Raw genomic sequence first — 17,787 nt, 5'->3', positions numbered from 1 at the left:
GAAGTTTCACAAAGACAAGTGCAAAGTCCTGCACCTGGGATGACCCAACCAAAGAGCCCAGTACAGGCCAGCACCTGTGGTGGCTGGGGAACAGCCTTGCTGAAAGGGACATGGGGGTCCTGGTGGACAACCAGCTGAGCAGGGGTCAGCAGCCAGCTGCTGCAGCAGCGAAGGCAAATTGGATCCTGGGCTGCACCCACTGGGACATTACTAGCAGAGACAGAGATGTGATCACCCCACGCTGCTCAGCCCTTGTCAGGCCACAGCTGGACTGCTGTGCTCAGTTCTGTCCTCGCTATTCAGGAAAGATACAGACAGACTCGAAAGAGTCCAAAGGAGGGCCATGAAGGTGATCAGAGCAGGGCTGGAGAACCTGACCTGTGAGGAAAGACTGATGAATTAGACTATGGAGTATCAGCGGCATTGTCACATCGTTATATAAGCAAGTACCGTGCACAGTACCGGTGCGCATGAGGTAGCCCTACAAGCCCTTCCATCCCTGGATGCTGAAGAACAGCCGGTGCCAGCGGCCCACAAACCGCCCCGCGCAAACGGTTTGTCAGCCACTGCGGCCTCGTGAGCGCCCCCCGCCGGAGCAGAGGCGGCCCCCGCTGCTGCTGACTGGCAAAACCTATGGCTGCAGAGCAATGCTTAGAGAGCGGCGACTGGCCGCGGATACAGCCCGTTTCCGAGCTTCTAGGATATACCGGGTAGCGGGGCTGGGGGCCTCTGTGAGGCGAGGCCCGGGCTGCCCCGGTCCGGCCCCAGCCGGTCCCAGCCGGCCCCAGCGCCCCCCCGCAGGGCACAGCTGAGCCCCTCAGCCAAGCCGGGGGCGCCGGGGAGGGGGGCAACAGGTTTGGGCAAGGGCCAGAGGCGGCCCAGGCAGAGGAGGAGGCAGCCGAGGGGGGAGCAGCAGCAGAGGCAGCCCCAGGCCGCAGCAGGAGGAGGGCAGGAGGTGCCGCAGGCCCGGAGCAGGGCTCCCCTGCAGCCCTGGCGAGCCCCCGCCGGGGCAGAGCCCCAGCCCGCAGCCCGGGGAGGGCCCCAGGCCGCAGCTGGGGGCTCTTTCCTGCAGGAGCTGCGGCCCTGGAGAGCCCCGGCGGGAGCAGGGGGTCCCTGAAGGGCTGCAGCCCGGCGCAGGGCCCGCGCTGGAGCAGGGAGACGGGGCAGACTGCGGGCCTGAGAGGGTCAGGGACAAACTGACAGCGACCCCCATCACCTGTGCCATGTGGCAGGGAGAAGGAGGTGGAGGCGCTGGGAGCAAAGGCATAAGGTTGAGCCTGGGAAAAAAGCGGGAGGACAAGTCAGGTGTGAAAGAGTGGCTGGCTGAGCCTAGGAAAAAGGAGTTGGTGGGGTTAAAGTGATTTCGTCCCCCGTCCCCCCCCCCCCCCCCTCAACATTGTATTCAACTTTTAAATATCAGGAACTTAATTTTATCTAAATAAAGTCTGTTTTGCCTGCAGTGGTAACTGCTAAGTGATTTCCCTGACTTTGCCTTGACCCAAGAGCTTTTTTTGTCTTCCCCTCCCCTTGTTCTGTTGAAGCCTTGGAGTGAGGGAGGCTGGGCGAGTTCTGGCAGCGGGCCCAGGTTAACCCACAACACCCGGGTCCGCCTTCAGGTGTGCTTCCTTTGACTGAAGCTGAGTGATGTTGGCCTGTTGTTTTCCTGCATCTCTAGCTGCAAGTTCAGCTGTGATATGTCCTAATTTTTACTGATCGAATTACATTTCTGTGGTTCTGTTTGGTCTAATAATGCTTCGTTCTCTTTCGTCAGAAGTGCTTCCTCTTCTGCCTCTAACTGTTCCTTTAGCACTTGATCAGAACTGTTTTCTGTAGGTACACCATACCTTCTATCATCCAATTTAAACAGTAGAGCAGACATCTGAATCAGGTTATTGTACTGTTGCTGTTGTAATTTGTCTTCATTTTGTTTTAATTCTGTTTTCACTTTCTTAATCTTTTTATAATTGTTGTTCCAACTACCTTGCAGTCTTTGAGACTTCAGTATCTCTCTTCTCCAGGTCTTGTAACTGTGCCACCAGTTTCTGTCTTTGTCACAAGCTGTAAATTCTTGATGATTTTGCATCTTTTTCTAATAAAAACTTATTGCATTCATCCATCTTCTACTTTTTTTCTGCTTTGTGTTCTCTAAGCATTCCTAAAGTCTTTGATGTTACTGTAAGTTTTAACTGTTCTACCAGTTCCTTCATTTCTTGCATCCCATTAATATTTCCTTTCTATAGCTTACTTATCCATTAATTGCCACAGTTTTTCAAGCTGTTTTTCAAGGACCGGAATTTGCTTGTTTAGATACACAGGCTCCAATTATTACTTAGCCAAGTCCTGATTTTTATGCAGTTGTTCTTCATGTCCTACATCCTATTTTTTCATTTGAGAGAGAACTCGAATGGTCCTTTCCTGCCTGACACTAAAGCTGTAATTTCTCCTTTGCTAAAAATTTTACTTCCAGTCATAGAACGTATTTATAACAGCAGTCAAGGGGTTGCATTATTTCTTTTACAGTTTTGGGGCATATAACTTTTTTTATTGTCTTGTGGAATTGTACAGGATATGTAAAATGTCAAAAAACTAATGCTCTGTTTGTACAAAAACTGTACAGTTTTTGCTCTACATTCAAATCATGAAACACTGAAAAGCATACATTTCCTAGCTGTTGTTTGAATGTTTGTTTCTGATTCTGTACTGAGATCTTTAGTCTTTTAGAATAGGAATACTGCCTCTTTTTTATTATTATTTCTTTATTTGTTATATATATGACAGAGTCATGTCTTAATCTGTGTTTACATCTCATAGGAGTTACCCTTATAAATAAGGCTGTCTCTCTGAATTCGGAACTTCATTTTGAGAAGAGCTTAACCATTACAACCTCATTCTCTTTAACAGAAGAAAATCGAGTTGTAATGAGTTCATGGAATCAGGCTTCAAAAGAGAACAGGATGAAATTCCTCTCTGGAACCCACCTGACACATCTTAGGAAATGGCTGTTAGAGTTCAAGGAGTGTCTGGATGATGCTTCTAGTCATAAGATTTAATTTTAGGTAGTCCTGTGAGGAGCAGAGCGTTGGACTTGATGATCCTTATGGATTCCTTCCAACTTGAGATATTCTATGATTATTGGATTTGAATGCAAAAAAAATATATCCTCCCTCCAAAAATACCCAACAAGAACAAATAAAGCTTCTTTTCAGCACGAACCACAGAAATAGTGTCTTTGTACTTCTGGGATAAATTTCTGTTTTCTGATGGGCACCTTAAGAATTCAGCTGGACCCAGACAGAAATGCTGAGTTTACAATGGGTGGCTGTTCTGAATTTCTTTTTGCTCTGGTACCAATCTGCCATCTCTGGGCTCAGTTTTATGCAGCACTGCATCATCCTTGTGAAGTGCGCTGTGTGCTATTGCCAGATGCTTCAACTTTGCACCTGCTGATGCACCTGAGCAGGGTAGAGACCTGATGTGTTGGGTCAGTGATGTGAAGCAGGGACTGTAACACCAAATTGCTATGGGTAGAAGAGGCAGCAGTTAAGTGTGAATTCCCTCTTGGCTCCTGTAAATTTTGGGCCTTGGTGGGAGGCACTTTCCAATTGCAGTATGCTCATGTGATTCCTCTCCTTCCCTTGTTCTACCAGCCAGCCAGCAATGACTGAAACAGTCCAGTGATGGTAGATCAGTACCAGAGCCATGGCTGGCTGGCATCATGGGCTAGGACACCATCCTGAAACTGCCTGAGATACAGGCATAGCCATGGGACAAATCAAATCTTAAGCTGAGAGCATGCAACTTGACCTATCTGTGTGACTTTCTTCCGTCACAGGAAGTGTGCAACTTGTATGAGACTTCCAGATATTTGAACTGACTAATTTAGTGACAACAGAATTTTGGGATCTGCTGGATGGACTAAGTGTCGTAACTTGTCCTAGGATTATGATAGAAGCTCTGAGATATGAAAATATTTGTATAATTTTTAAAGCAGTGGCCTCTGAGAAGACATTTCCTGGCTATCATTTTCTGTTGTCTGCTGTTTCTAGAAGTGGGATATAAAACTTAAGAAAATTTAGTGTAAATAACAGTATCTCCAAATCTGCTTGTCCATTTCAGTCTACAGGCATTACAAAAACACTTTAGAACTCTCATGAGACACCATATTTGTCTTACTCTAGTAAAAAAGATGTAATATAAAAGTTTGAATTAAGAAAGGGAAAGAATGACCTTCAGGAATATTCAGCTCTTCTCATGTCTATTAAAGGATTGCTATAGAGTGCCTCTTGTTTGCACCAGAACAGTTAAGGATTACTTATCTCTCCGAGATTATCACAGTGTAAGGTTTTCCAGATGCTTTAGTTAAAGAGCATAAAATCTCTTGATCTCTAGCTGTTTGTATATTGTAAGAGCAGATTGAAAAAGCTTACTACTTGACTGTGACACTAAATTAAACTATGTTTTCAAGGTTTCTTATTGCTTTGAGACAAGGATATAAGTGCTCATATCCTTATTGGGGTCCTAATATTTCTACCCTTTCCTTCCCCTGTCTTTCTTTTCTAACAATAAAGAATGTTTCTTTTATTTTAGTCTGCTGTTCATCATGCTACTTCCCACTCCTCTTCATCCCTGCTTTACTATGCTATCTGAGAGGGAAGTAAAGGGCAAATTGCTTTAAGAGTATGGATATGGGACCAAATAAGCAGCATTGCTGCTTTGATGAGCATAAAAGGGCAAGAGCCCCTGAGGTGAGCATAAAAGGAGATGTAAAGAATGCTGGTTGGTTTAATTGTCAGATAGCTGCAGAGATGCAAGGGCTGGAGCTTTTTTGGCCTGTAGGGTTACAAGTTTCTAAAAGGAAGAGATGATCTGATGAAATCTACAAGAAGATAGAAGTATAAAATTGATAGAGGTTGTGGCTTACCTGGATCTGAATGAAAGCCTTGCCTCAAAAGCATCAAGTGGCAAGTGTAGGCTCCGATTCAGTAATGCACTGAAATACGGGAGCTGTCCTGTTAACTTGTGTCCATTCACCAAAATTTGTTTGTACCTTTACCATGTTCTACCCAGAGCATTTGGCTGTTGAGAGCTTCCAGCCCTAAACCCTGGACTTAGGACACAGTGTTTGATCCTGGGAGATCCTGAGCACCTTCAGAAGATGCAGAGAACCTTTGCATACTGTTTGCTTGGGTGAGAATGAGTCACACCAAGTACCTCTCAGGTTTGCAGAACTGGACAGGATTTGTTGTTAAAACAGGATTTTCTGTCAGAATAAAAAATCAAAGAAGGAGGTTGCCATACATTTCGAATTTAATTATTTCCTCTTATTGAATGCACAAACTCCCTTTGTAAAGCTTCCTTGTGCCTGGATGCAAGCCTCCTTGTAGGTGAGAAGTTCACTTTCAGTAAACCCACTGTGCCTTCTAACTAGCAAAAAGGGCTACATTACTTACTGTACTGCAAGGAGGGTATGGGTTGCCCTCCTCTTACACTTTAGATGTACCTTCATAAAAATGTTAAGACCCTAATAATAAAACTGGGGTGACAATCACAGAAACTTGATCTGACAAATGGCTGTGGTGTCTGGAGTGCTGTGGTCGTGTTTGACTAACCTGTTGCCCTGCCCAGGCACAGCAGCTGTGGGCATCGCGGAGAAAGCTGCCAGATAGACCTGTCACCTTGTTCAGTCTGTGTATGAGACTGAGCACTGATGGCTGAGGAAAGCTTTCCTTTTGCCACCTCCAATGGCTTCCAAAGTGAGGGGAAGGTGCCCTGGCTAAGGCATTCCTCCTACTGCCAAAAAGGTGGGAAGGAAATGCTGATGGGATTGAATGGTGATGGCTGCTGTGAACAACCACCTACTGCCTCCTGGTAGCTCCTGTGCCACACATGCTCGCTCCTTTTCTCTGGGGCTCTTTTATACCCTGCCAGGAGCCTGTGGTAGAGCATCAAAAAGGCTTCTTGAAACAGTATTTGACTGAGAAAATGTTTGAATCGGTGTTTGTAGATGTGTGTAGGTTCTTAGGAACCATCACGCGTTTTGAAATAAGCTTGCAATGTAGTTTCAAAGTTTAGATTTTAGTTTTATGGGGGGTTTTGTTCACTTTAGAATGCAACAGAATAAGAATTATTTTCAATTTTTTTGTATTTAATAGTGCATTTAAAACAATAAAAGAGCTTTATAATAATCCACCCTGTATTCTTTTCAGAGTCAGTTTACTTCCAGCTCCTCTAACAATGAACAAAATGTCCCTGTTTGTATGTGATTCTTTGTGGCGCAGTAGCATACACTTTGCTTGCAAATGCTTGCAAAATGAAATATTCTGCCCTTGTATGTAAAGAAAAAATATTTTTGTAATTGCAGAAGTTGGGTATCTGTGCTGGGTTAACCTTGGCTAAGGGCCAGACTCCCACCCAGCTGTTCATTCAACTCCTCCTCAACAGAACAGGGGGAGGAAATAGGATGAAAAAGCTTACGGGTTGAGATAAGGACAAGGTCATCACTTACCATCACAGGCAAAACAGACTTTATTTGGGGAAGGTTAATTCAATTTACTGCCAATTAAAATACATTTTGGTAGTAACAAACATTAAACCAACACCTCCCTTCAACCCTTTCCTTGGCCTTTGTCTGGAGCCTGAGGAAAGGAGGCTCAAGAAAGAACTGTCTCCCCACCACCTTCCCCCCACCCCCGGCTCCCGTCCCCTGTCCCCCGGGCTGGGGCTGGGCCCGGGCCGGGTCTGTGCCGTGTGCCAGCCCGTGTGAGCCCCTCAGCCCCGCTCCTGCCTCCTGCCCCGTCTCCCTGCTCCAGCGCGGGCCCTGCCCCGGGCTGCAGCCCTTCATATACGCTACCCGGTATATCCTAGAAGCTCGGAAACGGGCTGTATCCGCGGCCAGTCGCCGCTCTCTAAGCATTGCTCTGCAGCCATAGGTTTTGCCAGTCAGCAGCAGCGGGGGCCGCCTCTGCTCCGGCGGGGGGCGCTCACGAGGCCGCAGTGGCTGACAAACCGTTTGCGCGGGGCGGTTTGTGGGCCGCTGGCACCGGCTGTTCTTCAGCATCCAGGGATGGAAGGGCTTGTAGGGCTACCTCATGCGCACCGGTACTGTGCACGGTACTTGCTTATATAACGATGCGATGATGTCTCTGATACTTTATATTCTTGATTTATGAGCCTGCAATCTTGGGTGTAAAATTAGGACCTTTCCCCATGCATTCCTGCCAAAGAACTCACCTAAATATGTATGTACAAATTAGGCAGTAAAGGAAGGAGGGATAGATTAATACAGTGCACAGCTGTTTGAGTTATGCATATTATAGATCTGTGGAATATTATTGACTCTTCAATATGTAACCTAAAGCATTACCACAAGCAAGGGAAATCCTCCATTGTTTGATGCAAAGTTGCAGAATTTTTTATGACTATTCCTCTGATTTGTTTCACTGAAAGGAAAGGAGAAATCAACAGTGGTCTGGTTGCCTCCTTCACCCAGGCTTTCTCCCTGTATCTTCAAGATATGTATTGCTTTTCAGTTTTTACATTTTCAGCATGAAGCTAACTGAATGTGAGGCTTTTTTTTTTTTTTTTTTTTTTTTTAAGTTTCAGCCCCTAGTGTCTGTATGGAGAACAATAGTGTGTTTGGGCAATTACTGATTACTGTTTTTCTGAGAATCAGCCTGGATGATCACAGATGTTTCCTCTGTCCTGCATGAACTTCTGGAACATGTAGCAGGCAGCTCTCAGATGATAACACACTTGGGAATCCTGTTCTGGGGATCATCAGTGCAGGACAGAAAGGTCTGGTAGTGTTTCTAGAGAGGGAATGTGTTTTTTCCAGCTGAAAACCCTGAGTTCAGACTTTCCTTATGGTCAGTGAATGTCTTGCGTAGCAATTTGAGGTCTCTTCTCATGCTGTTTTCATGAAGACATCTGTCTTTTTTGCTTGCCTGTAAGGCTTTTTTGTCATTGACTTCCAGAACTGTGTGCTGCCTTGGCTCCCCAGGAGCAGTAACACAGCAAAGAAGTTTTGCTGACAGGAGCTGCTGGAGGGCAACTCCAACATTGCTCTCAGGAGCAACAGAAACTCCAGGATGACCGATCAGGGTCAGCATACAGCTAGTTTGAAGTACGTATTACCTTAACAGTTGTTTATTAAAATGTAGCCTTATTTGGGATGATTTTTTAAGCCTTGTAGCTGTTCAGGTATAATTCAAAGCAGGTGGAAGCTATGCAGATTTGAACTTGTCTGGCTCCTACAACAGTGTTATTGAGTCAATCTTTTTCATTTCCATGCTGCAGGAATGATCAGGGAGAAGCACTCTGGTCTGTTGGGGCTCCTGGTGGGACTGGTTTGGTTTAGTAGTGTGATTGCATTAATACGATCCAACAAATTCCTTCTCTCAAACTAGTCACCCCTTCTTAACCTGGGCTTTACAATGTCGTTACCAGTCAATGGCAGGGGGAGATGAATAGGCAGCTACTTGTAGGACTAGATGAGTGCTGAGGCGCTCTAGCATTCATCTGAGAGGAGGAAGCAAGGGAAGGGTGGAGTCCAAAGTGTCAGTAATAGGCTGGTACCAGCCTGCTCCCTTGACATGCCTCTCTGTTGGTTTTGATGTAAATCCTTTGGGATTAGGTACTGCCCTCTGATATCGTTAGACCACTAGAGATAGCAAGATGAGGTATCTGAAGCTAAAACTTTTTATTCTACTAAAATTAAATATTTCTTCAATGAGTGAAATATAATAATGCAGTCATTATTGGGAGGTAAAAAAACCCTCTACCCTCTGCACCCTATCTGATCATTAAGTGAGCACTTAACATCAGAGAGTGATCTTGGTGCTCCTGAGAGGAGGTCTGACCACTGCAGTGCCAATAGACTGAAAGGTGTCAGTAGCTCTGCCCCTTGAAGGGAGAGGCAAGGGGAGGCTGTGTGACCCAGCCCTTCTGTCAGTGGAGTCAGGCTGCTGTGGGAGGCTTTAATGTCAGCGTGCTAGGTGAGTCAGTACAGGTCATCAGGGATTAATATGTGCCTGGGCACAGGAAAACAAAGTGAATATTCACGTTACCTATTTATTTTTAAAGAAGAGCAATTCACAAATGGCTAGTGCTGATGGCAAATTCATTGCTACTAGGGTGACCCATGCAACCTGTCTTGCAAGAGTGAACAGGCTTGGAGTGGTATGCACTTCCTACATAAATAACATTGGTCCTGCAAATAAGAAGAATCCATGTCAGATAAATCATTTGGAAATTTAATGAGCTTCCCCTAAAAGCAAATTGGCTTTTTCATTCCTGTTTCTGTTAGGAGGTTGTTTCACAGTCTTACTCTTTTGCCAGCTACAACTTCTTATGCCTAAATTGCATTTATTCATGTGCAGTTTATACATGGTTGTTCTGGTGCCAATGTTGTACTTGTACCTCACTCTTCTTCCTTCGTGATGTTTTTAGTCCCCATGTATTTATAGATGGAGAGGGGATCTGATTGCTCTGTGTTTTGCTGAGTTAAGTGTGCCAAGTTCCTTTAGTTCTTTTCTTAAAATCAGCTTGCTGTTTCCTGATCTTCCCTTCACAGCGCCTGTTCCACATTAGCTGGCAGTTTTCCGTGGTCTCCCTACTTTACTGAAGTCTAAATAAGCTTTTCTGTACTGCTGTTGTCTTTAAAAAAAAAAAAAAACAAAAAAAAAAACAACCCAAAACAAAAAAAAAAACCCACCACAAACCAACTACTCAAAGAGAGGTACTACCTAGCCTACTCTAATGAGCCAGACTTAGCCTAATTGTAGCAAAACAGGAATTGTAACTTCTTATTTGTTTCCCAATTATTCTTTCCTTCAAAACCTACCATAAAGCTTTATGTTTTTTCTGGTGCCATGCTCAGGGACCCATAGTGATGTCTCTTTCAGCCCCTTTACAAAATGATTGTTTAGCTCCTGCTCATCACCATCCCTTCTGTACCCTAATGGTTTTCTTGGATTTGGTGTAAACCTGTTACCAAGTGTAGTTCATTCTCCATCTTCGTCTCCACTAAGCAAGCTACCTTGGTGGTGATCTTTTTCAAAGCTTTGTACTCCTTCCCTTTGGCCTTCCTATTTGTGCTCTTCATTAAAAAAAAAAAAAAAAAAAAAAAAAAAAGGCAAAATAGCTTGTTATTTCTCAATTATCATTACTGTCAGCCTCATATCACTATGAGGCAGTCCTTTTCTGCACATATGTGGTAGAGAACCTCCTGTAACTATTTTGGTGGCTTTTGCAATGTTTACCTCAACCTGAATTTCCAGTTTTAGATATAGATTTTGACTTTCCTGTTCCTATTCTTTGTAGCTTTCTCATGCCTTATATCATTTTGGAGAGGTTCATTCAGCTGGACAGAGATAAAGCCCTTGTCTGTAGGCTGTTTTCCCAAGCCTGAAATGCAGACAGCAGCTACTTACACAAAGAGGGACAAGCGATGTCTGTGCAATTGCCTCCACCCAGGAAGCAACCCAGCCTCAAAGCTCTGCTACCACACAGTCCACACAGCAAATGTTTCACTCGGGTAAGAAGAGGTCATGCAGACTTTCAGAGAGCTCAGACCACTAAACTGATCCTTCTTGCTTGGGTGGATTGGAAGACACTGATGAGGATGATCAACCTGTGAGGCTACTTGCTAATGAGAGTATTTAGAGCCAGCTGGAGACAGTTTGCTTAATTCTGAGTATTGTCAGCTGTACCTGTAGCATTTCAGCATGATTTACACTATTTCTTATTCAGCCAGTACCTCACTGTAACAGAATGAGTGGTCTTAGCATGTCAAAACCATTTTCCATCTACCATCCTGTTAGCAGGGACTGAGCATAGTATTCAGTTATAAAACAGTGTGGATTTCCATAGAGGTACTGACAAAAAGAGTGGAGTTTTTGTTATTTGCACTCACATTAATATGGTTCTGTTTTACATATTGGTCTCACTATAATTTATACAGGCACAACCAAGAGGTGCGTAGGGCAATGGGTTGGGGAAGCAAAGCTATTTATCTGTGTTTGCTGCTGAAGAAAATGTGGGACTCTGTGTCTTGCAGTGTCCTGTATTTTAATCAGGTAAACCCTCCTCATAATGCACAAACTATTATGAAGTAACATTCAACTTCACGGTGTGGGAACAAGTAAATTAATTTTTATGCTTTTGCTTAGGCACAAAGTCACTGTTTGGCAATTTCTCCCTGCCTGCAAAGACTCAGAGGAAGCTCTGAGGAGGTATGGATAATATTTGCCTGTCTTAAAATGTCTTATTACTTACTTATTGATATGTGGCTCAAAAATAGGAAAAAAACCCAACCCACCAACAAACCAGGTAATGGGTTTTATTCGGTTTCCTGTGTGCAGGTTGTTTATTTTAACAGGACAACAAAAGTTCTGGTGAAACTCAAATGAGGATGTCTTTATCTTTTTCTGGCCACCCAATGTGAAGCTGTTCTTTGCTCATATTCTGCTTGTGATATTGATAACCTTCTTTGGAGCAGTTAACATTTTCCCTGAAACTTTCATTGAAAAATGACTTGTTCTCAAGGATTCTCAGGGAAGCTATTCAATTTTAAAAGGAATAAACTAAAAAATTGTGAGCATTTCTATTTTTATTTAATTTTTAATTTAATCTTTGGGTTTGAGCCATTGACACTTTCACTGCCCTGTGTGTTAATTTCCATGAACGTCACCGGGGTGTTGGGGGACTTCAATCTGAAGTCCTCTACATCAGTGTCCTTCTCTGCCATTAATCTATTTGAGCAACAGTGTCACTACCTTGAGGGGCAAGGCAGTGAAATGCACACATACGCATAATTGCACAGATATTGAAACTACAGGATATTCAGAAGCCGCTTGTTTCTTCTGGGCATAGGACCACTCTCTAAAGTCTTTCTTTAGGAGGAATGTATCTAATTTCATGATGGTGTACACCAGAGTTATTTTATGCCATTGCATTATCAAGGCCAGACCTTTTGGCATCAAGTGCTAAACAATCTGCATTAAATTGTTTATTATTAACTGATTAGTGTCATTCTTTTTATTAAGAATGAATACACGTTCAATTGCTTAAAAGATCTAAGTGGCATTTTTGGCTGCATTCCTTAATATTGCAGATCTTACTAGTCTCCAGATTCTCTTTACATCTGGACCTTTAACCTTAATCTGAGAGTTCCTTAGGTTTCTATGACTTTCCTGTGCATTTTTTTGTTTTGAGCCATTAAACTTGGTGAGTACACAGGAAGATGTCTATTTACGACTTCTACAGTTACTCTGACGTTCAAATATATTTGCCCAAATTAAGGAGATGAACAGGGAAAGGTTAGAACAAGATGAAGACCTAGCTCCTTTATGTCATTACACCTAGTCCATTTTGCAAAGGAAATATGGGTGGAAATAACCTTGTTATGAAGTCACCAGTATTGAGGGATCTTCATGTAGTTTGGATGTCCAAGGTTCTATTGTAATCAGCAGTTCTGGTCTGGGGAATGAGTGAAGCCAAGGTCTGTCCAGCATCCTCTTTTAGGAGTTGAATGTCTCTAAGTCTACTGAGAGTTTCGACTACATGGTCATTGAAACCGGCACCTTAGGCACCTATGTATAGCCCCCCTAGTTTTACGTGACTTAATCTGGAGCACCAGCCATGCCACTAGAAATCAGTTTCCTAATGACAGTATTCAGGGCTCCTTGAGATGCTTCTGAACATGAAGCATATGATGAGGGAAGACAGACATTATCACAGTGTGTCAGTAGTTAGCCAGTTAGATATTTCCTGAAGAAACAGCAGCCTGTGGAAGGGTACACATTGGAGCAGGGAATGTGTGATGAGGACAGAGTAGCAGAAAGGGGCTGTAATGTACTGTAACTCCCATCCCTCTGAGCTGCTTGGAAGGAAACAAGTCAGCAAGTGAAGCTGAGCCTGGGAAGAAAGGGGTGGGGTAGTGGGAGATGTTTTAATGTTTGGTTTTGTTTCTTACTACCTGGTAGTAAATAAATCAAATTAATATCCACCAAGTTAAGTCTGTTTTGCCTATGACAGTAACTGGTAAGTGATCTCCCTGTCCTTATATCATTCTGGGTTTTATGTTGTTTTCTCCTGCTGTCCTGTTGATGAGAGGGAGTGAGAGAGCATGTGGATGTCAATTTGACCTTTAGCCAAGGATAACCCACCAGTTAAGCACCAAAATCTAAAAGAGGTAACCAGACAGTTATAGGATGTTATTTTTAGAAGTAAGTCTAGTGGAAGAGACACAGAGTAAAACATTAATATCTGCATTCCAAGGAGTGTCCTGTTACACTACTGTGGCAATCCTTCTTTAGTACCATGTTGCTGTTATTTAGAAGTGATTAGATTGTATGGGTAGTCCAATTAGGGTATTTTTGCCAGTTAAAATACTGTGTTGCATATAACCGTAATGAACATACTAAGGGCCTTAAGCATAATTCTTGCACCGGTTCTGGAAGAAATCAGGAGCAATAGCATTAATTAAAAACTCCTACCAGAGTGCAAGGGCAGCATAAGGGAGAGAAAGATCAGGCAGTTTAGATTCAGTTGCTATTGTTTTTGACTAGATATACTGTGTGTATTTAGAATCTGAGCTTCTTTCATCTTCTTTTCTGAAAACTAACATGTAAATGGAGAGTTTTCATACCCACATTCTTGCCTAAAAGAGATATCTAAAAATGTCAAAGGTTGTGCTAGTGTTATATCCAAGTTGGCAAGGATCTGCCAGTTGGAGTAGGTAGGGTAATGTGAGCTTTCAGCTATGAAGGACCATGACACAATTGCCTCTGAAGTTGTTTTTTTCTCCCCATCAAACCCCTTTCTTCAGCTTTTAACTTAGCAGCAACAGATCTGGTTTATCCATGTTACACCCCTAGCAAAAATTTTATTGGTAAGTGTAACCTGTATGAGCTGTTGTTTATACAGCAGTACACAGAAAACAAGTTGCTTTAACTGTTCATTTCCACATATGGTTATACTCTTCTGAGGAAATAAATCTGCTAAGTGTCAGAGCATCTTTTGGTGTTGGGTAGACCTTTACAGTTCTAATTTAACTTTTATTTTTGTATTTAGAAGCTTAGGTAGAAATCAGGCTAAAAATATCTGCAAGCGCTTGTGCAATACACAGAATTTTTAAACAAAGAAACAAAAGGTTTAGGAGGGAAAATGCAGAGAAAGTGGGATTGACATGAACATGGTGTTACAGCAGGTTAGTGGGAGATCTGCAAACAGGTGGAGGTATTGCTGAGCTACAGTGTAGTGGGTTAGGTACTGTACACTGCCTCTTATTCTTTGTTCGTGAAAGTGGTGATGAAGGAAGACTGGGATGAGGGTTTTTCTCTGCTTGGACTGAGCTCATATTTGCAAACTTTAGAAAGTAACCTGCACCATGTGATACTTTAACCGGTGAAATTGCTGATGTCTTCTTTTTCTTTCTTCATCTAACAGTGATCACCTGTGGAATAGCAAATCACTAGAATACAGCTGGTTTAGTTATGTTTAATGGTAATGTTTTCATGATCTGGTAGCCTCAATATGGGTCAGCAGAATGATAATCACCATGTATAAATTGAATTTTCCTCAATGTGAGTTTAGCACATTTGTTGTCTTTTCACTAGTTTCCTCTGTCCTTGTTTTGTATTAAATTTGTCACTCCTTGTCTGATCTCACTGTCTTTTATTGTAGATATTTATTTATGTCTCTTTTCCCTACAAGAAGCCAAGAGCTTTTCACAATCTTTCCTCATTAGTCATACACCAGGCCATTGTGCCCACTCTGCCTGCTGTAAAATAGGAGGGGGCCTTATTAAAATCAGTATAAACCCACTATAGGTAAAACAAAAAAAAACAGAAGAGAAGACTTAGTATTTCTGGGCATGCTTGTTCTCTTGGGCAGTTCTGTTTGAGTGCAGATGCCCAGGATGGGTTCTCACAGAATTTTATGTTTGATCAACCTATCTAACAGCATGTCATTTTTAATTCTTGCTCTCCAGGTATTACCAGATAAGAGCTGGACTAAAGATCCCATCCAGGATTCCCCACAGGCTCTTTGCTACAATTGCAGGACAGACAGGTAAGCAGGTCCTAGAGAGGTGACATGACTGGAAGTGGGACAGCACGTAGGAGGAGAGTGTGTGTGGGGAAGTGGTGAGCCTGGATTTGGATCCAAACCTGGATTTTCCTAATGGTTAGTGGCTGCTCAGCTCTCTGTTCTGGTATGGGTTTGCACTAAATTGGACTAGGATTTTGCTGCTTGTGTCTGTCAGAAGAGCAGAGGAAATTCTTACCATCCTATCTGTGAGCAATCTGTCTTGTATGTGGCTTTCCTTGCTGACAATGGAAAGAGTTGATTTACTATTCTAAGTAATTTCTGGATGAAATTTGTTTCATTATGTAGTGGGTTGATGCTAGCTGGATGCCAAGTGCCCACCAAAACCTCTCTAGCACTCTTCTCAGCAGGACAGGGGAGAGAAAATGTAACAAAAGGCTTATGGTCAAGATAAGGACAGGGAGAGATCACTGACCAGTTACCACCACGGGCAAAACAGACTTGACTTTGGAAAATTAATGTAATTTATTATTAATCAAAATCAGATTAGGATAATGAGATAATAAAAACTAGATCTTAAAAGACTTACACCCACACACACACCCGCCTTTTTCCCAGGCTCAATTTAACTCCTGACTTCTCTACCTCCTCCCTCCAAGTGGTGCAGGGGAACAGGGAATGGGGATTGTGGTCAGTTCATCACATGTCTCTGTTGCTCCTTCCTTCTCACACTTCCCCTGCTCCAGCGTGGGGTCCCTCCCCCAGGAGACAAAGTCCTCCATGAACTTCTCCAACATAAGAAGCATCCCAGGGGCTACAGTTCTTCACTAACTGTTCCAGTGTGGGTCCCTTCCATGGGGTGCAGTCCTTCAGGCACAGCTGGCTTCAGCATGGGTCCCTTGTGGCGGCACAAGCCCTGCCAGCAAACCTGCTCCAACCTGGGCTCCTCTCCCCACGGGACCACAGGTCCTGCCAGGAGCCTGCTCCAGTGTGAGATTCCCATGGGGTCACATCCTCCTTTGGGCATCCACCTGCTCTGGGGTGGGGTCCTCCATGGGCTGCAGGTGGATATCTGCTCCACCATGGACCTCCATGGGCTGTAGGGGGATATCTGCTCTACCATGGACCTCCATGGGCTGTAGAGGGACAGCCTACCTCACCATGGGCTCCAGCACCTGGAGCACCACATCACCATCCTTCTTCTTGGCATCTACAGAGTTGTTGCTCTCACATATTCTCATTGTCTCTTCGCTTGCAGTTGCTGCTGCAAAGGTTTTTTCATACCTTCTTAAATACGTTATTGCAGAGGTGCTGCCACCATCACTACTGGTCTTGGCCTTGGCCAGCAGCTGGTCAGTCTTGGAGCCGACTGACATTGGCTGTATTAGACACAGGGGAAGCTTCTAGCAGATTCTCATGGAAGGCACCCTTGTAGCCCCCCCGCTACTAAAACCTTGCCATGCAGACCGAATACACAATGTTAACAATAGCTTTTAGAGAATAACTTACAGAGGCCTTTTGACTTAATATTGTGCATGAAGGAATTAAAAATGCGAGTGCCTGATTAATGAGTTCCTGAACTTGGATATCACATTTTGGTAGTTTTACTTTTTACATTTGACAATTCTTGAGATTAACATTCTTTCATGGATTAAATGTTATCTTTTATTTAAGTAAAAATGTATTTTCCAATTTGGAAGTCTGGTTCAATTGGCAATACAAAAATATTAGGCAAATTATATTTGTATAAAATGCAAAGAGCTATAAAAAAATATGAAGAAATGGCTTGAAAAATAGTTCCCAAGCTCAGTACCTGAATAAATAAATTTCTTTGGGAAATAAATGAATAAATAAATGTGGTCCAGGTTTGGAAAACCTCTTAGTGTGAAAAATCTCCAAATAAGAAAAAAAATATTATTTTTCATCCTGTTCCAGTGTAATTAGCCCTTAGCATATCCAGAGTCCCCTGGAGTTCCTTTGCTCTCTGGGAATGTCCTCAAATTGCAGTAGTTTCTGGCATAAGTAGTCTTGCACTAATGAAATGCTCTCAGTATGAAGACAGCTAAAATTTTACTTTCTAGGGGCAAAAACCCCTCAACAAAAAATAAAAAAACCAAACTACTCCTATTCTGCATTGAACCAGGGATGTCTATATTATTTAAGGAAGAAGCTCAACTATTTTCTGTACTTTTTATTCAGATTAGTATGTTCTTCTGCCTGATACATCTTCAGTGTCCCATCTTCTTTCACCTGTGCTAGAAACAATTCCTGTAAAAGCATGGGCAGGAGATAGGCAGGCAGTGTGGTTACAGGATTAGCAGCTGACTTTCATAGTACTAATGCAATCCAGACTGGAGTCTAATAGCTTTATAGGGCTAACATCAAGACAGGGGGTATTTAAATTGTTAAGGCTTTAAACAGCTTTTCCTTGGCTATCTTCGCAAGTACTTCTTAATTGATTTCATAGGTCTGCAAGACAGCATCGTTTAATGGGACTGACCTTAAAGGCAAACAGGCCATAATGTTCTTTTTGTTCTTATGCCACTGATCACTCTCAGTAAGGGGATGGCTGGGATAGGACTAATTAAATTGCTGTACATGTTTTAATAAGACACCCCTATTAAAGCAGTATTACAACAAAACAAGGGTGTTATAAAATAGTGAATAAACTCCTACCTCACCAATAGGAACAAATACAAAATAGGTGCAGTTCATGAGTGTGGTGTAAAGGAAGTATTT

General features: G+C 43.0%; 1 protein-coding gene across 3 annotated transcripts in view; it reads left to right on the top strand.

The window, feature by feature from the left end:
* The window catches only part of FAM135B (family with sequence similarity 135 member B), a 220,797-nt gene that overhangs the window by 86,560 nt on the left and 116,450 nt on the right, over positions 1-17,787 (top strand). For all 3 annotated transcript variants that reach the window (XM_080381174.1, XM_080381173.1, XM_080381172.1), the window contains one exon: positions 14,993-15,072. In XM_080381174.1, coding sequence (XP_080237300.1) covers positions 14,993-15,072 — 80 coding nt within the window. The remainder of the gene's footprint in view (positions 1-14,992; positions 15,073-17,787) is intronic.

Source organism: Falco punctatus (genome assembly GCF_963210335.1).
Source record: "Falco punctatus genome assembly, chromosome: 3".
NCBI classification, from domain to species: Eukaryota; Metazoa; Chordata; class Aves; order Falconiformes; family Falconidae; genus Falco; species Falco punctatus.
Note: the sequence above shows the minus strand (reverse complement) of the source record. Positions and strands in the feature narration are given on the sequence as shown.